General features: G+C 37.3%; 1 protein-coding gene across 3 annotated transcripts in view; it reads left to right on the top strand.

Annotated features, from left to right (window-relative positions):
- Positions 1 to 15,660, top strand: part of Polr3H (RNA polymerase III subunit H) — a 76,162-nt gene extending 60,502 nt beyond the window's left edge. For all 3 annotated transcript variants that reach the window (XM_089090818.1, XM_089090816.1, XM_089090817.1), the window contains exons 2-5: positions 460 to 646; positions 10,017 to 10,145; positions 12,948 to 13,036; positions 15,424 to 15,660. In XM_089090818.1, the coding sequence (XP_088946944.1) occupies positions 484 to 646; positions 10,017 to 10,145; positions 12,948 to 13,036; positions 15,424 to 15,549 (507 nt within the window). In that variant the 5' untranslated portion in view covers positions 460 to 483 and the 3' untranslated portion in view covers positions 15,550 to 15,660. The remainder of the gene's footprint in view (positions 1 to 459; positions 647 to 10,016; positions 10,146 to 12,947; positions 13,037 to 15,423) is intronic.
- Positions 15,661 to 26,678: the final 11,018 nt, after the last annotated feature.

Below are 26,678 nucleotides of genomic sequence, written 5' to 3'. Positions count from 1 at the left end.
AGCAGTTAAATCTCTTAGGAAGCAGTTTTGACTTTGGGACTTTCAACGTCGGAAGTAGAATGAATAGATACGTAATACATTTAAATGAATTGAATATCAAATGAAATATTGAAAATAAAAAAAGTAACATAAATTGAAACTCTTCATGCTGCACTTTTAGAAGAATCATGAAATTTCAATAAAAAGAACAAAAGAAGTATATATAAGAAAAAAAAAAAAAAGTTAACCATACAATTCAAATTTTCGTTGTTTCTAACGACTTTTAGTCGTTGTATTCGTAATTTGTGTTTATACATTTTCAATTACAGTGCAAAGTACTGTCCTGCATTGTAATTTAAAATTCAACATTTATCTTCATTAGCCTCCACAACCCCACCCCAGCCAATGCTTCAAGTATATCCAAATTTAAGAAAGATACCTTGCTAATTCAATTTATCATAAAAGGATATATCTTTTTAGGTTGTTCCGGAACTAGGTTTATGTATGTCTGTTGATCGCCTCTTGAAAGTTGGTGATAGGATAGTGCCTCAGTCAGGTGATGGATCTTATGAAGTTGCGGTCAAGTTTTCAGCTTATTTTTTCTGTCCTTTCATTGGAGAGATTATCGAGGGAAGTATCTCAGGAATTACATCTGAATCAGTAAAAGGTAAAATTTATAGAATGTTAAAAAATATTTTATGGTTGCTAAGAGTGGAGGTGTCAGGGCGCAATTCTTTCAAACAGAAATACAAAGAGATATATGTGAAATACAAAATCTTCTAACGTTAGCCTATTAATGAAAATATGAACTCTTTTTATTATGAGACCATATATTAGAATTTTGTATTTATTAAAAATAATGCTAATAATTTGTTTAAATCCTCCATGTATATAAAATGCGCCCCTTTGATAATCTAGATACACGTAGTACCTTTTGATTTAGTTTTACAATCCCTCATTTTTTCCCTGAAAAGTAAAATTTAAAGCCCTATTTTGTAAATTCTATTCTGTGCACTTAAATCCTTTTAATCTAGGTCAATAGTAGTAGTAGCAGTAGTGTTATTAGTAGGTCAGACAGCTTCAACTTAATCGGCTCAACTTTTCCTGAGATTTTGCTGATAAGTCCTTTTGACAACCAGCTTGCATATAGTACCTTTTTATTTAGATTTATGACAGCATAAAATATCCCTGAAAGTTTCAACTTAATACAATCAGCCGTTCCTGAGATATTGCTGATCCACCCTTTCGACCCCCAGCATACACCTAATGCCTTTTCATTTAGTTTTACATACCCCTCAACTTTCCTTAAGAGTTTTAGCTTGATACCCTATTCAGTGCCCGAATTATTGCATCTATGTCATTTTGACAACCTGGATGTAGTTGAACTCTTTTGATTTAGTCAAGTAGTAGTAGTAGGTATAGTAGTAGCCCTTAAAGTTTCAACTTAATACCATAAGCTGTTCCTGTGATATTTATAATACACCCTTTTGACAATCTGCATGTATATAGTGTGATTTAATTTAGTTTTACATCCCCATCAAATTTCCCTGACATTTTCAACCTGATGCTCTATACCATTCCTAAGATATTCTGCCCATGACATCTTCACAACTTGGGTATTATTAAATTATTTTGAGTTAGTTCAAATATAGCAGTAGAAGTAGTGGAATTAGTAGCAGTAATATTAGAAGCCCTGGAAATTTTGGCTTAATACCCTAAGGCATTGCTGGGGTATTGCTCACACAGCCTTTTGATAACCCGTGCATACATAGTGTGCTTTAATTCAGTTCCATATTCCCCTTAAAATGTCCTAAAAGTTTGAGTTTAGTACTCTAAGCTGTTCCTGACATATTGCTGATACGCCCTTTTGACGACCTTCAGGCACATAGTGTGCTCGATTTAGTTCAACACCAGCCCTTACCATTCTCTAAAATTTTTACCTTAATATCCTTATCCTTAGCAATAGTAGTTTTGTACTAGCATTAGTAATGGAAGAAGCAGTGTCTGCTTTGACTCAGTTCAATATCCCCTTCAACAATCCCTGAAAATTTCACCTTAATACCTTATCCTTAGTAATAGCAGCACTAGTGACAGTAGCAGTAGTTGTATACACAAAGGGCCTTTTGATTAGTTCAATATACCCCTCAACATGCCCTGAAAGTTTCAAGTTAACACTCTAAGCCTTTCCTGAGATATTCCTGGTGCGCCCTTTAACAGCTTGCATAGGCATAGCATGGTTTGATTTCATTTTAAACACACTATGTGGACACGGGTCATCAAAAGGGCATATCAGCTGTATCCCAGGAACAGCTTAGAGCATTAAATTAACACTTTCAGTGCATGTCGAGGAGTATTTTGAATCAACCAGGAGGTACTATGTGTCTACTTCTGCTGCTACATCTACTGCTAATGCTACAACTTCTAAGGCAAAGGGCATTATAGTGAAATTTTCAAGAAATTTTAGGGGGATATTGAATCAAATTAAAAGGGGTATTAAATTTTATTTTCAGAGAGAGTTGAGGGAATGTAAAACTAAATCAAAAGGCACTATGCGTATCCAGATTGTCAAAATGGCATATGTGTAATATCCCAGGAACACCTTGGAGTGTTAAGTACGATGTTTCAGAGCAAGTTATTGGGGATGTTGAACAAAATCTAAAGATGAATCCAAATGCTTATGAATGTGACTCCAGCTACTTTTGATTACGATTGTCGCTACTTGGAACCGTGATTGAGAATACTTGCATCTGCTGCTGCTTACGGTTGCGACTGAAACTACTTGCGACTCTGATTGTGAATTTTGAAAACAGTGACTGTGACTACGACTACTTAGAACTGCGACTATGACTGTGTGCGATCGTGACTATTACTGCTATTTTTGCTACTACTGCTTCTGCTACTACCATAGTACTGAATCAAAGGAATATAGGAGCTTCCGGGTTGTCAAAACGGCACATAAGCAATATCTGGGGAATGGAGTAGGGTAGGCCTATTAAGTTGGAACTTTTAGGGAAAGTTGAGGAGGATTTAAAACCATTGTCCATATGGTGCGATTCTAAGTTCCCAATTCCTTTTGAATAGAGCCTTTCTTGTAAGGATTTATAATAATGTAGCCCTGTCACATATTTTTCATTTAGTATTTTTTTTTACCAAATATTTAGTGAATCTGATCGTCTTAAAATGGATCCTGCGTTTTTTTGGATGTACTAAGTTTCTGCTGTGAGTCCCCCCTTGGACCCCATAGCCTGTAACTGATGATAATATATAGTCTATCGAATCCATGTGCCAAGGTATGTAAGCTTGTGCTGTAAGCAAACTAGCAACGAATGGCAAAATGCCATTTTTGACGTTTAACGTTTGTTGTTGTTTTTGAACTCTTGATGTTCTTTTCTTTGTTTTAATGTACTCTATCTTTTTCCTTCTTGTGTAATGAGTTATGAATACATACATGCATACATACAAATATTGTTTAAAGACAGTCTAGTTCCCTTTCAAGTGAAATGAGGGCCAGCTATTGTCACTATCAGTTAGTGAAATTCAGTGGAAATGACCTATTATTGAAAATAATTTAGTGAATCAATCGGACTTCTGTAAAGAGCAAAAATCTATCCATGTTTGTAAGAGGTGTGGTTTTAGTATCTTGCCCCGATTTGTTTTCACAAAATGTTGTTCTAAATTGCGATTTCCCTGTTCGTTGAATCTTTTTTTTTTTTAAATCAAGTTTGAATCTATTTTAAATCCGATTGAAAAATTTTTGAAATGTTGTTTCTTAGGAAACATTGAAGATTCTTCTGAAGAGAATTCGGAAATGTTACATACATAGAGGCATCAATGCATCCATGGTTTGTCTCTAAATGAGATCCATCGACATTACATGAACTTCTAATGTGCTTCAATATATTTAATATAGCGGAAAGAAATGTCATAAAAGCTTGTGAAACAACAAAAATTTGAAAGGCGAGATTAACTACTACTACTACTAACAACTCACTGCAGCACTAAGCCGCCTGAGACCAACACAGCTGCGCACGCTCTCCCTCCATCCCAATCTATTTAAAGCCTCCTTCTTCACACCCTCCCAGGAAGTTCCCATCTCTCCTACATCTTTCTTTATGACATTCTCCCACCCCAACCGCAGACCACTTGCTTTCCGTTTAGCCCTAGACGATTGGCCTAAAAGGACTATCTTCGGCAATATGTCATCTTTCATCGGCAGAACGTGCCCTAGCCATCTCAACTATTCTCTCATTATAGCCCTAGAAAGTGGGATTGAACCATTATTTTCGTACAGCCTACTATCTGAAATACGGTCGTTCAGCCGGGTACCCAAAACAATCCGTAGACAATTTCTCTGGAAAACATCTAGCAAATCTTCGTCCGTTTTTCAGAGCGCCCGTGCTTCAGAACCATATTTGACCACTGTCATCACTGTAGCTTCCAATATTCTAATCTTGTTTCGCATATTGAGTCTTGATTGAGAGTTCGTTGTGTTAACACCTTGTTTCTGGATATTAACCTTTTAATAAAGTAAGGTTTCAACCTGTGTGATTCCCTACAGAGATTTATAATCGGCTTATTTTATTTACTTGCTATTGACATTTTTGCTGCTTGAATTTAAATTCCCTTGGGATTTAGTGACTTAGCAAGTACTGAGATTCAGACCGAACGATTTAATTACCGTTGAGGACTGCACTCTTTTTGTACAGCAGCGATACTGATAACATATATTAGGCGATGAGCAGAAGGGGGTAACATTCCAGCCACAAGCGCCGTATGTACATACCGGTATTTAGTTACTCTTAAATTGTGGGGAATTGATGAGCGGGTCCCGACGCTTCCCTTGTTCCTAGTATTGTGTGATTCAGTGGACATCGGCTGTTTTTGTGTGAAAGTGATAACTGCAAAGCTGATTCAACCCAGTTTTGAACTTTTTGAGCGGATCAATCACTGAAGGGATGAAATTCGATCAGATTGTGAAAAGTGCAGTAAACTATTTCGAACATGATACAATCATACAAGCTAAAAAGACCCTTCACAGCAAGCTGGACATTCAAAGCCGGATGGTTTCGTATGCCAAAGATGAGGATAACATTACTGATATGTGCAAGTCGCTAGTCTCTGCGGCAAAACAAAATGTCCCGATCCCGAAATTTGTGATATTTAGTCCGTGTGAAGTACCTGCCATCGGTGAGGCAGTTCACGCTACAGTGGTGTCCAAAGTAAACAAACTCTCCAGAAAATTGGATGGATTTATGCTAAATACTAGCCGCTCTACATTCACTCTGCCAGATAAATCTCCATCGTCCCAAACCGCACCCCCGAGGCCGCTTTATTCTTTGATACTAAAAGACCCTCCAACAGACTTAAAATGCCCAAGCGAACGCAAAGCATTTATCGACAAACTGTGCCCATGTCCAGACGGCGATATAAACGAGTTACGCCACTCTAATACCGAGTGGAAACTCGTGGTACATTCCAAATAAACCGCGAGCCAGATAGTGGATGCAGCTAAACGTGCGAAACCGCCAATCAAAATCTCCCTCAAGGAACCTGCTTTTTTATCTGCGATCAAGCGTGTGCCAGAGGATCTAGACGAACAGTCTCTTAAACAGCTAATCCCCAAGTGTAATAAAATCCTACAGTGTGGCCAGTTTCGAACATTTAAAGTCTACTTTCCGACACGGAATGACCTCGATACCTTTCTCAAAGTTTCAGTGAAAATCGGATATGAACGCCTCCCAGCTGAAGAGTTCGTGTTCTTACCTCGGCGCTGCTTTAACTGCCACGCAATCGGTCACCTAGCAGCAGATTGTAAGAACGGTTCATTATGTTCCAAATGCGGCTCCGCCGATCACAAATCTACGTCAGATACCCCGTGTCAGAAGGCAGCCTTTTGCTTTTGTTGCAAGAGTCAGGGTCTTACTTGCTTTTGTGTGAAGTGCCCGAAAAGCCGTAAACCCACGAACTAATAACCTCGTCAATAACTCTTTTATCGTGGAATATAAACGGCTCTTTTATTAATAAACTTCCGGTTCTGGAAAGCCTCCATTCTGAGTTTAGTGTGATTTGTCTCCAGGAACATTTTGTTACTAAACATGGTCTGTACATACTTGAGCTTGAGGATATGACAACTTATTGCGTACCCGCTAGACAGCTGAACAATAGAGGCCGAACCTCGGGTGGACTTATTACGTTTGTGAAATCAGCTCTCCGTTCTAGTATCTTCGAAGCAAAGAATAATTATCTAGCTATGACAGCAAATTGTTCTGCGCGTATTACTGTGTATCTTCCCACAGACTACAATAATGACCAGTCTGAGCGTAAATTTGCGCTATCTTGTGAAAAACTAGGTTCATGTATAGACAAAATACGACACTTAGGTTTACCCTGCATAATAGCAGGTGACTTTAATTGTAATCTGTCAGAGCCGAGTTCTCAAGCTTCACTGCGTACAACACTAGTTAAGGGCTTATTTCATGATTTCTTGTGTGTGTTTAGAAAAATCGTCCGATTTTTCGGATGTTCACACGTCCTCGCAAACTTCCAGCCTGGACCACATTTTAGTATCGTCAGATTGGCGAGCGGATATAGTAAAGGTTGTGTTTGATTATCAGTTGTCTGATCATCTTCCCATAACTTGCTCTGTCGGTATGCCATCTTCTGGTCACCAAACAAAACCTCTTTCTCCTTCAGCACCTCGACACCGTCGTAACTGGTCGAAAATTGCTCAAGCCTTATTCATCGAGTCGGTAGATTCAGTCCTGAATAAAATCAGCTTCCCCTTTCATCTCCTTGAGAAGTCACTCCAGTTGCCTCAAAAAGAGGTTTCGATTTGTCTAGATATATATTGCGCAGAAATCTGCCATGCTCTCCGCTTCGCAGAAAAACAAGGTGATCCTTTGCAACGAATTGGTAAAGGAATCATTCCCGGGTGGTCGTCAAATCCAGATCTCGTCATTTCATGTAATGAAGCAAAATTTTGGTTTTCAGTATGGAAAGAGTGTGAACGTCCGAATATGGGTCTTGTGAACAGCATGCGGATTTTCAGGAAGCGAAAGTTTTCTAAGGCCCTGGCTCGGCATCGGAAAAATCTAGTCAATCGTTATTCTGCCCGTGCCAAGCAAGATAGAAATATGATCTTCAAGTTTTTCTCTCGTCTTACAAAAAATTCTCCTTCACCATCCCCAGCCGACATCCCTGAAGATGAATGGTATGCCCATTACAAATCAGAGTTCTCAGCTCCTGACCCCTCCATCGAACAGCCTTACGAGGCTGCCTTGGATCAGTTTCTATCTTCTCATCCCGATGAAGATTTTATCGCCAGTACCCGCTCTGTTGAAGATGTCATCTGTAGACTCAAATGGAAAGGCTCATCGGGCATTGACGAAGTCAGTGCGATCCACTTGAAACGCGGAGGTAAACTTCTCACGGCACATCTCTCTCTGCTTATGCAGATGATTTTCTCTCAATGAATTGTTCCTGCCTCTTTCTGCATCGGAGATTTGACTCCCATTTCTAAAAAGGGAAAATCTGAAACTTCATGTACAGCATTCCGTCCGATACGTCACAGTGACTGTGCAAGCTCTTCGAGTTACTGTTTTTACAGGAACTCGAAATAGTATGCTACACTCCTCCGCATCAGTTCGGCTTCAAGCGAGGAACTGGATGTGCTGATGCCTTAACAGTCGGTGCTAATGTCTTGATAGATGCCGAATCTTCTGGAGAGAGCGTTTCTTTGGCAGGACACGACATTAGACGTGCATTCGACTCTCTAGTCCATGCTGCGATGCTTTTGAAGGCCGGTAAACGTGGGTTGAATCTAGCTGTCACTCGTTCTCTCAGGAAACGGATCCGACTGAAGCTACCTCCTGACAAGGGTTTGACGCCCTTTCCGCGCACCCGACTAGTTCCAGTCAAGAAGGAAGGGCGTCAATAAGCAGTTATCTTTCCCAACCTTTTCAGTAATCGTATCTTTGATGCCCACGATCATTTTCCAACTTCACTGATTTTCTCATCTATTATCTTGTCTTTCGCACGCTATGTAAAGGATATTCTGAAGCCTAGCCGATCCTCTCAGTGAATAATTGAAATCTTCTAAATCTTCGAAACCAAATATATTAAAGTTGGACTTCAGTTCAACTCTTCAAAATTAGAAATCGTCCTATTCAATTAGAAAATTGATTTTTGTGTTCCCACCATTACCCTTGTTTCTAGCTCTGTCCAGCCAGTGGATCACCTCATTTATCTAGGCTTACCCATAGGTTCATCTATCCGTCACACCCGAAAACTTCTCCTCGAACAGCTTAAACGATGAATTTCAGCGTCTTACGCTTCAGTTGTATCGTGCAAACTCCGATTCCACTGGCTGCTTCTAGCAAGCTTGTATAACGCCATCGTTCTTCCTCACATTTTATATGCCACGCCCTTCTGGAAACTTCTCACAAAAAATGACCCGAATAAAATCAGAGCTATATATTTTCTTTTTATGAAGTATTTGCTTCGTCTACCTCCGTGGTATAAGAATTCGCATGTAATTGAAAATTTTAAAGTCACAGACCCTGGCGTCGCCGTCGCTAGACGAATAGCGAAGCATAATAGAAAAATAATCCGAAATCTACACGAATGGTCCTATCTGCTCCTTCAGTGAATCAGTGATTCGTTTTCTTTGTTGGTTCAGTTTGTTATAGTTTGTGTCTTCTTTTTTTCCTCTCTCTTTTAAGTGCTCCGTCTTGTTGTGTTTATTTGACGTGTTTTTCAATAAATAAATAAATAAAATAAATAAATACTTATCTTCTTATTCTTTCAAACTTTTTTCAACTGTAAGAAAACACCCGGAGCCTTGGCTATTCTATTTTTAACATCTTCACTGCACCCAACGTCTTTACTAATAATACTACCAAGGTGAGCGAAGCTGTCCATTTGATCAGTCTTTTCGTTTCCCAACGTCACCTTTTCATCTTCACTTATTCCTAGCGTTAGCGACTTAGTCTTCTTAACAGTAATTTGCAAACCTGTTCTAGCACCCTGAACCCGCAAAACCCCTAAAAGTTCATTCATTTTGCTCACACTTTCATCTACGATGCTTAAATCATCAGCATAATCTAAGTCCATGAAAGTTTTTCCTCCACATTTGATCTCGTGGTCTCCCATTGCCTTTCCTAAGCTCCTTAAGACAAAATCCATCAAAAGGATCCATATAAAGGGGGATGGAACACAACCCTGCTTAACTCCTGATTTAATACGAAAGCAGCTGCTAACCTCATTTCCTACCTTAACGATTAAGGAGCACGGAAATTGATAAACGAGAAAACGAAAGTTCGTGTCTGAGCAAAAAAGTATAACAAGCAACGTCAGCTGGAGTCCCGAGCAAAATCCAAAAGTTAATTATAAAAACTTAAAAAAATACATTAGATGTATTTATTGTTTCTCACAACACCTCCTTTTTTTGCGCTTTGCATGAAGCCGAAGATAGAAGAGCCATTTTTGGCAAGAGGGCATTTAGGTAGCCTACATGTTTTTTTGTTGCTTTTTTTGGCATACTTTGTTCTGCATACCGATCTAGCCATAACTATTTTGTTACCGCTAAAATCAAGTTTAAAACAACATTAAGAGCCATGTTTCTGAAAATTACTTGTAGGAACTTTATAACGCTTAGTAAGGTAGCACTGTCAGTAGCCTTAGTGGTGTTTAATTAATATTAAAACCTTGTTGCTAAACATCGGTCAACGGGCTGTGTTGCAAAGTGGCAAAGATAAGGCACATCTCTTATCGGTTTCTTGTACTCCTTATGCTAGACTTTTTAATTATCACCACCCTCTGGCGGGGCGTTGCAGTATAGTGGAAAATTGTATTTTTTCATAGCTGCTAACAGTATATTCTAGAATTTACCTATCAAGCCTTTAGTAAAAAAAAAAAAAAGATCCATTAATAAAATAAAGGTGCTCTAAAACTTTAATCATTTTCTTCTTCTTACATGTTCTGTATTAAGGATATAGACAATTCTGAAACAAGCATGCTCTATCTACCCTTTTATTCAGTTTATCTAGGATTTTTTGATGATATTTGTGTACCGAAGAGTCTTTTACCCGGAACTACGGTTTTCAATGAAGTAGAACAAGTCTTTATATGGAATGTTGATGAAGAAACCAAATTTCGCATAGAAACTGGTGAGTCAATTTTGGATGTAGTATTATTTTCACGATCTGATTTCTTTTTGTATGGCTACATAAATGCACACAGGGGGCTTGGGGTTCAAGTCCTATAAGATGTATCCAAGCAGCCTAGTACAAGCAGAACTAGGAAAATGGCACAGTACAAGAATAACGCACTTGAGCCTGAAAGACACTTTTTTTTTCCGCGGAAAAATTTATTGACGGCCTCTACCGTCTCTAAAAACTTGGACTGTACGCATTTTCTCAGCATTAAATATGACATAAATGTATATATGACCTCTTGCAAACCCTATTCCAACAGTTGGACAAAAAAAAACTGTTTTTCGCTGTTTCACTGTTTTTCACGTCATGGAAAAGCGTTTCTTTTTTTTTCGTAGAAATTCATTGTTGAATCCTAAATTGTTAACCAAAGTGTAGATTCTTATAGAGCAAATCGAAAAGATTTAAAATATTCTTCTGTTTATCAATGAAAAAGACTATGTCAATCAAAAGCGAACAGAATAATTAAAAAAAAAAATTTCCCACAAAAGAAGTTTTTGAAAGAAAAGTGAAGAGCAACATCAAACTAAAGATGAGCACAAATTTAGTCAAATAATTTTCTAACCGTAAAACTATCATAAATTACCACTAATAAATAAATAAAACCCAAAACGAACAGAAATTACAATAAATAACCGATTCAAACTCAAAACGAGCAGAAACTAAAAAGAGTAGGGCCGACACCCCAAATACCTTCCAAAGACCAGAACATATTTTGTATTTTACTCAAAACGAAATACAGTTAAAACATTTTCTCTCTTTTAAAATCAGTATATATATTAAACTGTCAATCCAATTCATTTCTGTTTCAGTAATCATAGTTTTAATGTTTTGTTTTTTTTGTTTATATTATGAGAAATAGAAGCACATAGCTCGAAATAAGGATTGGTCTAAGCCAGGATTGCTCGTTTTGCGTTTAACTCTGTTATTTACTGGAATTTCTGTTTGTTTTGGGTTTCATTTATTTAACTATGGTAATATATGGTAGCTTTACGCCTGGAAAATTATTTGAGTTATTTCTGCTCACCTTTGTTTTAATGTAGCTCTTTACTTTTGTTTGAAAGTCTCTTTTGTGGAAAGTTTTTTTTTTTTTATTAAATCCAGTAAAATAACTAAGAACTTGTAGCTTCTCATGAAAGTGTGTTTCAGTTGTTCAGGGTCAAGAAAATTTAAGAATGGGTGGAAACCAAAAGGCTTTTTCAAGTTCTAAATTCTTTTCGCGAGCATGGAAAACAGTTATGGTGGATAAACGAAACTTTCAAGAGTTGATCTGCCCCCAAGTTACGACCTGAGAATATTTTTGTGTTCCAGTGTCCAAAAAATAATTTCGTAAACCACTTTGGCCTGATATCATAAAGAATAAAAAACAAAAGAGAAGGAAATCGAGAACGGGGTTTTTACATGGCCAACCAAAACACTGGATGAAAAGCTAGCCACTTATCCAAAGTCTAACGACTAATAATAAATAATGTTCTCAATATGAAGCTAGGCAAGCAACTAAGATTCTTTCAAATGAAATAATATAACTAAGCAGAGAACTACGTCACATTTGTCTAATTTTAAGTAAAGCTTCTTTAGCACAGTATCTTTTATATTTGATGGGTCGGGAGCTTGTATCATTTTGTGAATGTGGAAGTGACACATAACTTATTTTGGCGATGAACAAATTATCAGATTCTTGTCTGAGAAAACCAAAATTAGAGTATTTTATTTTAAAATCACCCATATTCCTATTAAGAGCCTAAACTAAATGATAATATCTATGTATTTCTAACGCCTCTCTGTATCCTGTGCTAAAGAGATTTTGCTTAAAATTAGACAAATGGGGCGTAGAACTTTGCTTATTTTATTTTATTTAAAAGAGTCTTAGTCGCTTGTCTAGCTTCTTAATGTGAACATTATTTATTGTTAGTCGTTTGATTTTGGAAGGGTGGCTAGCTTTTTGAGTTGGATTTTTCACTGTTCATTTTTTTTAATTGGTTTAAGTTTGATTTATGCTATTATGTTCTTTTTCGGTTTTTAAGTCTTCCGATTTAGATTTTTGTTGCATTTGATCTCCATGTGGTTCGTTTTTGTCTTTTTTATTTTTATCTGGTCGGTATCATTCGCATTTTTGTTCAGAAAATATGAAATTGACTCTTCGAGACTTTCTGATATATATTTTTGAAGAAGAGAAGTAGTTGTTCTCCCGAAATATCTGTTTTGATTCATCCAGTATTTTCTTTGTTCTTATAAAAAAAAAAATCCTGCTCTCGCTTTTCTTCTCTGTTGTTTTTATTCCATTGTCTATTTATTTGCGGTTTCCAAGGGTTAAAGATTGTGTGTATAGAAGCCTTGATTTTCTTAAGCCTCTCAACCTAAAAAAAAATCGCCCTGAATTAGTTGAGTCCTTGACAGCACCATCTCTAGACGTACAGTCTGAGAGAAAGAGACAGTGAGCCAAATCGGATGTTTTTTTTTTGTTTTTTTTTTAAGGCAAAAAAATCTTTACCTCATCCACTGTGCCCATGACAATTCAGGCCGCTGTGCCCATACCAGGAACTTTTGATACCGAAGACCACTGGAACATGACTTGATGAGAAGGCGATCTTTCCGTTGTTTTTGTATGTAGTTGATCGATTGCCAACTTAGCAAACTTTAAAATAGAATTCAAATAAAATTTTTGTCAAGGGCCATGATACCTGTCTCTGTAAACAAAACATTGAAAAAGAAAGTGAAAACTTACTGGAATGATATAACTTTCTTTTCCTTTTACAGGATTGAAGGTTTGGATCAGAATAAAAGAAATCAAATTCAAGGCTGTGGCTACAAGTGATAACACAAATGAGCCAGTGATGTTTATTCGGGTTAGTATATTAGATTACTTGTTCAGAAAGAAAAAAAATATTTTAAATGCGTACACAGCTTGTAGAGAGAGATATTGGTATTTACCCTCGACTTTGACAAAAAAAATATGAATAACACTCAAAGATAGGAGGAAACACACACACAATCTAAATGGAGGGGATTTCCGGAGTGATCGGAACAACGATTAGAGCTTGAAGTCTTTTTCAAATGAAAGTATACTAGGGATATTTTTTTGGCTGAATTGTCTGCAAGAAGCTTTGCGGAGGGGGAGGGGTAACTTTCAGCGAGGATTGAATTGTCCAGAAGGAAGTTTTACGGAGGAGAGTGTATTTTCCGCGAGAGGAACTTTCCACGGAGGAATTTCTCGTGAGGGGAGAAATTTTACATAGAGGGTGATTCAGATTTACCGGCATTATTTGAAAAACAATAAGAAATTATAAATAAAAAAACAAATTTTTTCAACTGAAAGTAAGGAGCGAAATTAAAACTGAAAAAGAACAGAAATTATTCCGTGTATGAAAGGGGCTGCTCCCTCCTCAACACCTCTCTCTTTACGCTAAACTTGTTTGTAGAAATTTTGAAAAAGCTTCTTATTGTTCTAATTAGACGACCCTTGGGTTTCAGGAGTCATTTCTAATAATTGGAACAAAAGTCAAATTTTAGCGCAAATAGCGAGGTGTTGAGGAGGGAACAGCCCCTTTCATATACGGAATAATTTCTTTTCGTTTTAAGTTTTAATGTCGCTTCTTACTTTCAGTTGAAAAAACCTGTTTTTTTTTTTTTATTTAATTCCTAATCGTTTTTCAAATAATGCCGGTAGTATCTGGCTCATCGTACATCTGGAAAGTAACCACGCATCCGTGATCTTTATTCTGGCAAAGAAATGCAAAATGCAAAATTTTTTAGCATTTTTAAAAAAGCTTCCTATTCTAATTAAGCAGTCCTTGTGTTTCAAGAGTCGCTCTTAAAAATTGGGACAACTTTACGCTAAAGTCAAACTTTAGCGTAAAGAGAGGGGTCACCCCTTCATATACGGAATAATTTCTGTTCTTTTTTAGTTTTATTGTGACTCCTTACTTCCAATTGAAAAAACTTGATTGTTTTTTTTATATTTAATTTCTGATTGTTTTTTAAATAATGCCGGTAAATCTGGCACACCTTCTGCGTAAAATTCCTCCCCTCAAGGGAAATTCCTCCGTGGAAAGTTCCTCCCACGAAAAATATACTCCCCCCCCCTCCCCGAAAATTCTTCAGCAATATTAGAGAAAGTCTCAAAGAATCAAGTTCACATTTTCTAAGCGAAAGTGCGAACGATTTAGACCAAATAAAAAGACAAAATAACAAAAAAAGGGGAGATAAAAATGGAACAAAAACCCAAATTGGAAGAATTAAAAAGATAATAACGTGGAAGAAATAAAATCTAAAATAAATATTCTAAAATGTCGACTATAATTTTTAGTTTTCTCCATTTTTACTGTTTTACTATTTTGTTGTCCAGTTTTTTTTTGTGAATTCTCCGATAGTATGTATAGCCCATGCCCCTTGACTATCCGGATAGGGACCCCTCTTGCTCCCCCAATAAAAATGCTGGAGCTGCGCTCCTGGTGGAAAAGTTACGATGATTGGAATTCTAACTTTATTTTCGTAATATATATTTCCTATTAAATTATTTTTTTACAGTCTTTTCTGTAATTTTTTATTTCTAAAAATAATTTATTTTAAAAAAAACATTTGTCCGGGTCTTCACTTTGGGTATATCTTAGCTAAACTTTCCAGTAATACAGGTAGCAACAGGTAGCATATGGGAAGGAAAATTTGCTCTTGCGGGTATAAAAATGCACGGATTTGAATTTGATTACTGAGATATGCATCAAGACAAGATAATGACTTAAATTTGTTTGTTTTAGAATCTGACAAGAAGTGCACTCAGTTTTTTTTTTTTTTCGCGAGTGAAGCGTTATCAATGTTATTATTTGTTGATTCATGAATGATTTTGCTACTATCAGCAAAGCTACCACGGTGAATAGTACTTGCAGTAGACAAGTCTATTATTTCTTTTATAACTAATTTATTTTTCCGAAAATTTTTTTTAATTTGTTTTTCATTCACTGGAAATAGTATAATTCACTTTGTTACTGTATATTGCCTCACTATCTTCAACCTTTAGATAGTTGTTTCAAAAAATACAATGTGGGTGAGTTTTTGCAATGTCATAGAAAAAAAAAATCTAAGATTCATAATAACGCTTTTAGGCCCGGGAATCAATACCCTTTTGTGTCGATCGTGCAGGGGATCTCCTTCGTTTTCCTATTCACAAAAGCACTGTTTAAGATACATTCTTCTTCCAGCTTTAACAGTCACTTTATTTACGGATTCATTATTACAGGCATCAATGGCTGAGAATGGGTTAGGTGCACCGAGCTGGTGGCTAGAAGGTGAAGATCAAGCAGACGCCGAAGAAGACGACGTTGAAGATGGAGAGGAAGATTCGGAAGAAGAAGAAGAAAACTAGACTGTTCTGAATTAAATATTTGTTTCCTCAAGATCAACGAATACTTTCGTGAATTTATTGAATGTCACGATAGTCTCTACCGTAAATGATGTCAATAAAAGAGAATTTTTAGAATAATTTGTTTGTTTGTTTTTTTGTTTGATTTTTATATTATGTAGCATTTAAAACTGTAGATGATTTTATTTGTCACCTAAAATAACGACTGAAACTAACTGTCGCCGGGAGAAATTGTGAAAGCAGGAACATGATTAGGATTGACCTAAGGACATGTGCAAAAGCTTTTGCTCTGGACTAATTGACTCAAAATCCTCCTGAATTAGCCAGTCAAGTCTGCGAGATAAACTTTTATAAATTGGACCTTAGATTCTTCAGGGAAAAATCAGACTGAGCCCTTCTATTTACAGTAGTATGGTTTTCGACGTACTAGATGCACTTTTGTGTCAACTATGCATTTCTCAGTTTTGCAATCAATTTGATAAAAACATGTGCCTAAGTTTTCTAACTAAAACAGGATAAAACATTTGAAGACAGATAACCAGGAAATTCCAAAGTAATTCTGTAAGTTTAGTAAAAAATTGTTCTTTTTTAACACTTTAACTATTCAAATACTTACGGAAATTAGTTGATCTTTATTGGTTAATTGCCATATAGAACTTGTGGTGCAGATACGAATGGAGCTGTTGAAACTGATTATGGAATTTTTATTTAAATCTTCTGGGTAAGTATCAATTAAAGTAGTCACACCTTAAAATCTGTGAACAAGATCAGCTTGTACACAATTTATCTTGTATTTCTTTTTTTATCTGTCCTGTTTGTATTTCAACTACAATCCACCAATGCAGTGTACAAAGGGTAATGCAAAATTGTTGCCTTTTTGTGTTATAAATTAAAGATATACTTCTTATGCTACGTGAAATTTTTGTTGGACTACATAAAATTTATAATTATAGCCCTCCGAGATATATTTTTTTTTTTCTAAGTGAGGTAGAAAAATCAAGTTATTTGAATGGTAATTTAATATCAAGTAATTTATGGGAAACGGGAATTTCCTGGGAGAATATAAAGAGGGAGGCTTTGAATATATCGGTATAGAGGAGGACCATGCGTAGCGGTGTTGGCCTTAGGTGGCTTGGTGCTGCGGTGAGTTGTTAGTAGTAGTAGTTGATATGGAGCTTAGGAGCAGTTGTAATCGAAAGAGAAAATCTATTTTTGTGAATTGCATTGTGCTTGTGTGTAAAAATACGTCACTGTACGCGACTGTACAAAAGTCGTTGACACTGCTCTATGAGGTGTGAGTCTTCTGCTCGAAAAGTAGCAGATGGTGTCTTAGTAAGTAGCAGATGGTGTCAAAACTCTGAAAAGAGTTTTGTACAAGAAGTATTTCAGTGATCAGTCAAACTATTCTAAGGGGAAAGCAGGGAACATTTAAGTATAAACTGTGAGCGATACAAAACTAGACAATGAATGGAATTACTGTGGACTTGAGAGGTGTAGCTAGACCGCATAATATTAAAATATTGTTTAGTATGTTGAGAAAATTCGGAATAATCTCCGTTAAACATGGGGAATTAAAATGAAGAAAATCTTTGATGGTTGAGAGTTTCCGTTATAGTAATAGAGTTATTGATAATTTATTAACAAAGGAAACATTACTTACTAAGTAAGAATTGTAGAAGGTGTTAAAAGGCTTACTAAACAATCAGACGTACGATGCTGATTTTGGTGAAAATAAGTTTTGAAAAATATTTGGTGCGATACCACAAATAAGATTAAAAATTATGAGCATGATTTATGATAAAAAAGAAACACAGAATGACTAGTTCGACTGAGGTTGGCAGCAAGTTGCTTTGTGAAATGGAATATGAGACATTTTTGACAAAGTCTTAAGTGAAACCCGGTTTGGTTTTAGGAAAGGCAGAGAATGCTATTAAAATATTTTTGTACTTAGATTATTAATTCAGAAATGGCTTAAAACCCCTTTAATCGTGAGTTTTAATAATTATGAGTAGATAGATACCCTTACAGGCTACCTTAATAATAGGTTCTTCATAGTCTGAAGTAATTAATTAACTATGTCTCGTCAACTCTCTAATTAACTTTGATTGAAATGTTTTTATACTGTGTCTTGGACCATCTATATGGTTTTGGAAACTTTCAGGGCAGGCTCTCTAAAAGGCATATCAGAAACATTTCAGGAATGTTTTGGAGTGTTAAGTTGAAGCTTTTGGGGGATGTTTAACTAATAAAAAGGTATTATGTGCGTACTACTTCTACTAATGCTGCTACTCCTATTACTACTGCCACTTCTACTGAGGCTAATGGTATTAAGCTGAACAGGGAATTTTTCCTCAAGACAGTGAGACTTTATCCCTAAATGAAAATTTTAACCCTATATCCTATATCTTCAGCAAAAACAAATGAAAATATGAAAGAAACACATTAAAATATGACCATTAAAACTAAACTCTTTTAAAACAGTCCTAGCACTCTTATTTCAGGGGAGTTCAGCCAGAACTGGTTCATCCAGTAAGGTAAAAAAGGCAATTCATTCGAGCGAAATAAAAATCATTAAAAACACGCTTTCAATGCTTATCTTGCCTTTTTGGCAGCTAGTCTCAAAGGTATTTCTGTAACAGGACCAGTGTTATTCAGTGTTGGGTCAAGTACTCCAAAAAAGTATTTAAGTATAATTACCAAGTACTCAACCAAAATTGTAATTAAGTATAAGTACTAAGTATTCGCTCGAAGTAAATTGTACTTAAGTACGAAAGTACAGGACTTGAAGGCTTTTTTTGCATGGTAAAGAATAGACTCTGGCGCCGCGACGACAAGGGAAGACCGGCGGTGGCGGGTCCAAAAATAGCTGCAGGCGCGCCACCGATGATTTTTTCGCGCTGCCGCCGGTGAGTTTTTGGTGGCGCGCCGCCGGGGTGATCAATGTTGACCGCAAACATTAATGTTTTCTTCAGTCTTTCTCAAATCCCAGCTTGAATTTACAGAAGATTCGGGCCTACTCATGAATTAAAAACTTCGCAAGTCGCTGGCTGAACGCTGGTCTTCTTTGTTATTCATCAACAGAAGTAGAAATCTGAAAGAAACGGAACGGCTATGGCCTATCAGAACCCCTGCATAATAGTTGAAATAATAGATTCGCCGTGGCATTCAATAAGATCCAAGAAATATAATTAAAAGGGAGCACACACAAAACGGATCGGATTTTTATGCTCATTTCAAACATATAAATTTCGTTAAGTTTAGTCTGAACAATCTAAAGTTATGAGCCTGAAAATATTTGCCTTATTTTCAAAAAATGGAGAGAACAGCCCCTAAAGTTACAGAACCTTAATGAAAATCACATCATCAGATACAGCGTATATAAGTTCCTGTATGTAAAAATGTGGAATTTTGTATTTTTTTTCTGCCAGAAGAAAGATCACGGATGCGTTTTTATTTGTTTCTTTTTCCTTTCTTCCCAGGGGTGATCGAATCGACCCAGTGGTCCTAGAGTATTTCAAAAGGATTCTTACGAGCGAAGATAAAAATTTCTGTTACCATTTTAAAGTGACCAAAAAAATTGGAAGGTACATAGTGCCCCTCCCACTCTCATTTTTTCCAAAGTCACAGGATCGAAACTTTGAGATAGCCATTTTGTTCAGTATAGTCGAAAAATCTAATAACTATGCCTTTAGGTGTAAAATGAACGGCCACAGTCACCGGGGGAAGGGCTGCAAGTTGTGAAATTTGCCCATTGTTTACATATAGTATTTGTTATTGGGAAGCATACAGCAATTTTTTTTGGGGGGGGGGGTGTGCTTGGGGTAGATTTCAAAGAGGAGAATCTTCATTTGGGAGGGAAATTTCTGAGTAGTGAATATTCTAGGGGAAATTCTTCTTAATTGTCTTACATTCTCTTTGCCAAATTTTTTACATGGAGATGTTCCGTGGGGATTTTTTCCGCACGTTTTGCTTTCTGGGAAATAATTTCCACGGAAGGGGGTATTTCTGGAGTAACCAAGAAACCGATTATAGATTAAAGTCTTATTCCAATGAAAAAATCCTAAGGAGAATTTTTCAGGATGAATCGTCTACAAGCTATTTTACAGAGAGGGGGTGGATTTTCAGCAAGGAAGGAACTGTCTGGAGGGAATTTGACTGGGGGGAGGGGGTGCACTTTACGTCGGATTAGATTTAAACGGAGGAGTTCTGTGAGGTGAAGGGGTATATTTCATAGAGGGTGAGCCATATTTACCAGCATTATTTGAAAAAAGAACAGAAATTATGCCATTTATGAAGGGTTGCCCCCTCATCAATACCTTATTCTTTACGCTAAAGTTTGACTGTTTATTAAAATTGAAACACAGGGGCTGTTTAATCAGAATAGGAATTTTTTAAATGTGCTAACAGCTTTAGCGTAAAGAGCAAGGTATTGAGGAGGGGCGAACCTTCATATCCGGAATAAATCTGCCAAAGCTAATTTACAAATTGTGTTTTAATTTTTCATGCACGGTGAGCCAAATTCAAATCTGCATTATTTGAAAAACGTTCAAAAATTAAATAAAAAAAAAGTTTCTTAACTGAAAGTAAGGAGCGACATTAAAACTTAAAATATCTAGAAATTATTCCGTATATGAAAGAGGCTGTCACCTCCTCAACCCTTCGCTCTTTGCACTAAAGTTTGACTCTTTTACCACTCTACTTTTTAAAACAATAAAAAACTTTAGCGTAAAGAAGGAGGCGTTGAGGAGGGGACAGTCCCTTTCATATACGGAATTATTGTTGTTCGTCTTAAGTTTTAATGTGACTCCTTTACTTTAGTTAAAAAAAACTTGTTGTTTTTTTTTATTTCATTTTATAAAGACGATACTTTTGTCAACATATGAAGAACCGTGTATGGTGCAATTGTATATGTCTGGTTTATATGCAAAGTAACACAATAGACGAAAATTAACGAACAAGAAAGTAGTGAAGAATTATGGTATACAAAGTAATATTTGGCAGGGATAGTCACTAGTGATAAATCACTAGGAGTGGCACCGTGATTTGGTGATTTTCGGGGTGACACATAGATTTTCGGTGAAATCCCCGAACATGCGGGGATAGTGCAAGCCCTGCTTGAGTTCTAATCAGGAAAATCGAAATACTTAACCACACGTGAAAAGAAAAGCTCCAACTTTGCGGTTGACGCAATAAAGAATTGCCGCAAAATTAATTCAAAGTCAACCAAACGCCGCCGCCTCTGCTGGAGGTGGCGCGCGTGCGACACGCCGATGGCATTGCGGCACTTCAGTGGCGGTCAACCGGGCCTCTCGTTGGTGGCGTTCGGTGACATTAGTTACTCCATAACTTCCAGTGGAGAAGTGAAAAGGAACTCAATTGTGGTACCACAAGGGTCATATCCAGGAGGGAGGTTACCAGGTTTGACCCCCCCCCCCCGAAAAAGTTGGAGAAGCGACCCTCTCCCCGCTTCTCCAACTTGCAAATTTGTCTAGAAAATGTCATAATCTTACCCGAAGCTGCTAGAAAAAGTTCATGGGAGGGTATCTTTTTGGTACCCCCCCCCCCGAATAGAATTTTTTCGGTAAAACCCCTCCCAAACGAGAATCCCGGATACGGTCCTGAGTACAACAACAACAACTCAGTTTCAACCATATTAGAACTTTTATAGCAAACAAAAACAAAAAAAATCGGCTTCTCATTCATTATAATAATTTAAACTGTCTAAAAATTATACCAGTATAGACTTTCATAGTGGCTTCATTTTTTTTAGAGAGAGAGAAGGATTTATTGACAAAGCACATCATCAAAAAAATATTGCTATTTCCCTTAAAAGCAAAGCTTGTCCGTGGGGGAGGTATAGAAAACAAAATCCTTAAAAGAAAAAGAAGACTTGGCTACCAACACCACTAATACCACCACTGTTGGGGTTCCACCCCTTGTTTCTTTTCTTTTCAGATAAATGGCCTATTTTCTTTTCTGTAATTATATTTGCCTACAAGATAATTTTCAATCCTAATAGTCCAGTAAATGTACGAAACTCTTGGACAAAATTGCAATATAAAAGATAGTTTCACCGTCTTGTAGGGAAAAAAAATTCTGTGCAACATATTAAAAGTCCGCAAAAATCCCCTGGGTGGAACAGGGTAAAAAACAGGGGAAAAGGGGGAAAATTGTAAAAATTCAGGGGCAGATTTATTGTGCACTCGAACTTCACGTCTGGTCTTTTTCTGCGCGGAGAAATCAAAGAAAGAAAGTTATGTTGTTTTTTCACTGGACTTAGTTCAATTTCCCCCTTGAGCGGGGGAGGGGAGGGGAAAAAACAGTATCCTCGAGTGTTGTGCGATATGGCTGGTGAAAATGTTGCCCCCAAGGTTTTTTGACTCGATGATTTCAAAAAATATGGTAATAGCTTCGTATCTTGCTTTTCTGCAGTGTTTTCACCATAGGGGAGACAATGCATCGGGCCTTCGGAGTACTTGGGCAGATTTACATCGACTATATAATATAAACATAAGACAAAACTAAATGTAAAAAATGAAACAAATCAGGTAACTTCGGTAATCACAGCAAAAGATAATTACGGTTTTGATTGAACCAGAAAGGATAAGATAAAGATTTGTATTAAACATCGTCTTCTTCATCTTTATCAACAAAAACATCTTTATTGGAACAAGCAATCCCCTGGCTGTCTTTGCAAGCAAGTGTGCAAGGTAATCCATTTTTTCGGCAACTACAGCGTGAACTGTCACAGTTAGAACGCGTGCAGCTGCAACGAATCACATTTAGCAGATGAGGTGGAGCAGGTCCAATGTCTGTCATGATCGAAGTGAGGCATCCGTCACGTAATCACCGACCCCAGTCTTTTGGGTCGAGTTCTGACGCACTATTACGCCATTCCATTACCTGATAGAAGACTCTATATTAATGAAATTTCGCAACCGATGGAGTTGGTGGAAGTCTCTCTGGGTTCACAAAAGTTGATGTCTTTGAGCTCTTCAGTTTTTAAAGAAATCTCCTGTACCCAGCTTTATTGTAGCTTTAGCTTTACTCTACCCTCCCCGTTCTTAGCCTTGTAGAAACACAGCAAATATTTTCACCGCCTTGCTGGACTTCTTCCTTAATAGAGCGCGGATTAAGGAATACTTCACAGTTATTTCATCTGTCGGCCTATGTCAGTTATAACAATGCGGTCGCCGTAGGTTTCATTAAGGAGTCATTTTATATGCTTTGTGGTGTACGGTGACAGGTCTGGTCCAAGAAAAAGCCTCATCTTCTCTGCTATATCTTTCACTGTAAACTGTTCATCTTCCAGTTCTTCGAAATAATTAACAGCTTAATGAATGCATCTCGATTTGTACTCTCCTGTGGCCTTCCAGCAGCGTTCACTGAATCAGTTGCACTAGAGTGCCTCTTTGGAATCTCTCTTAGAGTTTTGAAGTTAGAGTAGCATATCTTATGACTGCATGAGCTGCATGCAAATCCGAGCTTATAGATTTCATACTGCCGTGAAAACCATTAGCCCAATCGTCATTTTTCCTAGAATCACAGCACTGAAGAATCGATTTTTCACTTCAATTGTGGTCACTTCTTGGCTTTGTTCGTCTCAGACGAAAGGACTAGCTTCGTATTGCAAAACAAATTCAGTTTGACTTCACATCGTATGAGTCTTAAATAAACCTAGTGGATCTGTTTAGAGAAACTTCAGTATCACCAGAATCGTCATTCTTTCTTTTTACGAGACAAGCTATGGACGTCAGACGGCAGTAGTCTTTTCTGTACTGACTATGTACTATTTCACGGTCTTCAACTGTTATCTGTTCACCCCGTTGCAAACTGGCCTGACCATGTTGATCTTTGTTCTGTTTTATCTTGTATTGATAAGTCGTGTACTTTTGCTCATGCATCTCCAGGATTGGAGCGCAGGTTTAAAATCCAACGTTTTTTAGAGCGACGCCGAAAGTATTCAAGACCCCCCTCCCCGTGTTTGTGTTCCATCCAACTTTCGGTCTTATCCCCCTGCAGACCCGATACACAGCAGTATACCACAGGAATCCCTCCCTAGAAATAATCCTCCACCCCAAGTAACTACGCGTGCCCAGTCAGTCCAATCCCCGCAACCACTTCACTCAATTCGGACCATCCCCAAACCCTCCTTCACGCATATTCCTCCCAAAAATCCACTTCCTTTGGACTCCTTTTGTCTCCGTGTGTCCAAGAAGTTACTAGCCGGTTCTGGACTCCACCCGTTATTTGACAAAACAAACCCAACCCCTCCCCTCTCAGAGACCCTCCACCGTACTTCCCTCCCTCAGCATCATCTTGCCCCCCGACCCCCCCAATTAAAGAACACACCCAACATGACTTATTCCCAGGTCACCAGGAAACCTTTCTCCCGTCCCTTGCACTTTATCCCCCCTGGCTACCCTACCAGTATGACTCTGGTTTAAGAGTAAGCAGGCGGAATGATCCTCTTAACACCTCCGTGCAGAGTTTCTAAAACTTCACATAGTTACCGCTGTTTAGAGTCTCCGTTAGGACCAGCTCAATTAAATACAATTGTACTTGAAAAAGATGGATTTGATCCCCCTGTCCCTTGTTCTTGCTATCCAAGTTTAGCCCCCTTCAAGAATTCCACTAGAACCCCTGACCGCATCTGTGATATAAAAAAAGTAAAGTGTAAAAACGGTATCTTCACAAGTCGCTTTCGATTCCCCAAACTTTTGTTGAGCAACGGTGAAAGCCTTATCTTTGAAAAACTGAATGAATTAGACACCCATTCTAAAATATATAGTTTAGATGTAATCGCTATTACTATAGTTAAAGCTTAAAATTTGCACATGTTAAAGATTAACAATTTTTCTCAATTTATTAAACTCAGGCCAGAAAACCACCCTCTGTGTAAGAAAGGTGGCGGAATTATGTTCTTTATCCGTAATGATTTATATCCAAGTGAAATCCCAATTCCGTGTCTTAATCCCTTTGATGAACTTATGTGGGTATGTGTTCGACCTAAAATCTTGCCGCGTCCTTTTAATTTAATTGTCCTTTGTTGTTTTTATTACTCCCCTAATCAGAGATCCACTGACAAAATAAATTTTATCGAAAAATTACATGCAAGTGCTGACTTTGTACTATCAAAATACCCAAATGCAGGAATTTTCCTGATGGTTGACGCAAATGATATAAGACTTGATTCTATATGTAATCCTTTTAATTTAAAACAGGTTGTTAATGTCCCAACAATAAAAGACAACACTACTCTTGGTTTAATATGCACTAGTCTTTAGAAGTTTTGAAAACCCCGTCTCTATTCTGCCCCCTCTAGAGGTAGCTACCACTTTAGCCTTTTTCTATCTCCACTGGCTAAAGTTTAAAAGTGGATTTCTATAACTAAAACCATTTATAGAACTCTCACTGACTCAGGACTTTTCGATTTTGGCTCCTGGATTACTACTGAAAATTGGTCCCCTGTGTATCAAGCAAATGACGTTGACTACATAGCTTTGTCCCTCCAAAATTTATTGAGGAATAATTATGAATTCAACTTCCCTGAGAAAAAATTTAAAACGTGTTCTACAGATAAGCTTTACGTTACTGAGTCTTTAAAAAAACTTATAAGAAAAAAAATCCATTTTTTCCCAGCAGATGGCACTACTGAGGCTAATAGTCTAAGGAAGTTCCTAAAGAAAAAATTAAGAAAAGCAGCTTCTAATTACTATAATAATAAGGTCAAAGATCTATATTCCAACAAGCCCAAGCAATGGTATAGAAAAATTAAAGAAACATGCGGAAAAAGTCCTTTCGAAATTGATTTTCATATCCCTGAACCCCCTAATAAGACTGCCAACGATCTGAACTTGTACCTTGCTTCCATCGTGCAAAGTCTCCCCCTTTCACTGGCTCAAGTCCAACTATTCCTCCCAATACTTCCTTCCCCTTTATTTCTCCCTCTGATGTTATAATTAAAATTCTTAAGCCTAGAAAATCAAGTATTTGTCCCTTGGACATTCCAGTTGGCTTAATTAAAGCCTTTTTGGATAAAATTGCTGAGCCTTTATCAAATATTTTCAACCACATCACAAAATTTGGTATATTCGCAAGTCGCTGGAAACAAGGTTTTATAACACCTGTCCCTAAAAAATGCGCCAGTCTGACTTTCGCCAACATTCGCCCCATTACACTCACTTCTGTTTTTTCTAAACTTTATGAAGGTTTCCTCTGTGACTGGCTTAAGGAGAAAATTTGTCCGCGTATTGACACCCGGCAGTTTGGTAACTTTAAGAAAACTTCCACCACCCATTACCTTGTGCACTAAATGCACACCATCGTAAATCACCTTGATAAACCAAATGTCTGGCTGAACCTTGTCGTGGTTGATTTCCAAAAAGCTTTTGACCTGGTTGACCACACAACCCTAATTCGTTCACTCCTGGTTAACTTTAAACTTGATCCTCTGTTAGTAAATATTGTTATATCGTTTCTTTCAAATCGATCCTAAGTTGTTAAATACAAAAATATTTTCTCTAATCCCCCCCCTATATATTGTGGAATTCCTCAAGGAAACTTATTGGGACCATTTTTATTTCTAGTCATGATTAATGATATTAGTAAAGGCTTCCCCCTTAGGTGGATATACGTGGATGACTTGACGATCCTCGAAGTATGTCACAGGAATATTAAAAGTAACCCTCTTGAAATTCTATCCCACATTTCGGATGAAGCTAAGAACCTAAATATGAAAGTAAATTCCACTAAATCAAATATAATGACGATAAATTTCTTGAAATCTATTCCCGCCTTCCTTGACCCTATCCCCCCAGATATTTCTGTGTCTTCCTTTAAATTACTTGGGGTTACAATTTCCTCTAATTTAAAGTGGGATATCCACGTGAAAGATATTGTCTGTAGAGCTAATGCGTCCATGTCTCTCCTTAAGCTCTTGAATAAATTTAACATCCCCCCCTCCAATTCTTTAAGGATTTATACTTCCTTTGTCCGCCCCCATCTTGAATATGCTTGTCCAGTATGGCATCCTGGCATCTCCACTGATGACTCAGATGAAACTGAATCTATTAAAAAAAGAGCCCTAAGAATAATTTTTAAAGAAACTTTGGTACCATATTCACTCCTTC

Source organism: Artemia sp. Qi Xiang Cuo, chromosome 6 (assembly GCF_049724085.1).
Source record: "Artemia sp. Qi Xiang Cuo chromosome 6, ASM4972408v1, whole genome shotgun sequence".
Classification (NCBI taxonomy): domain Eukaryota; kingdom Metazoa; phylum Arthropoda; class Branchiopoda; order Anostraca; family Artemiidae; genus Artemia; species Artemia sp. Qi Xiang Cuo.
Note: the sequence above shows the minus strand (reverse complement) of the source record. Positions and strands in the feature narration are given on the sequence as shown.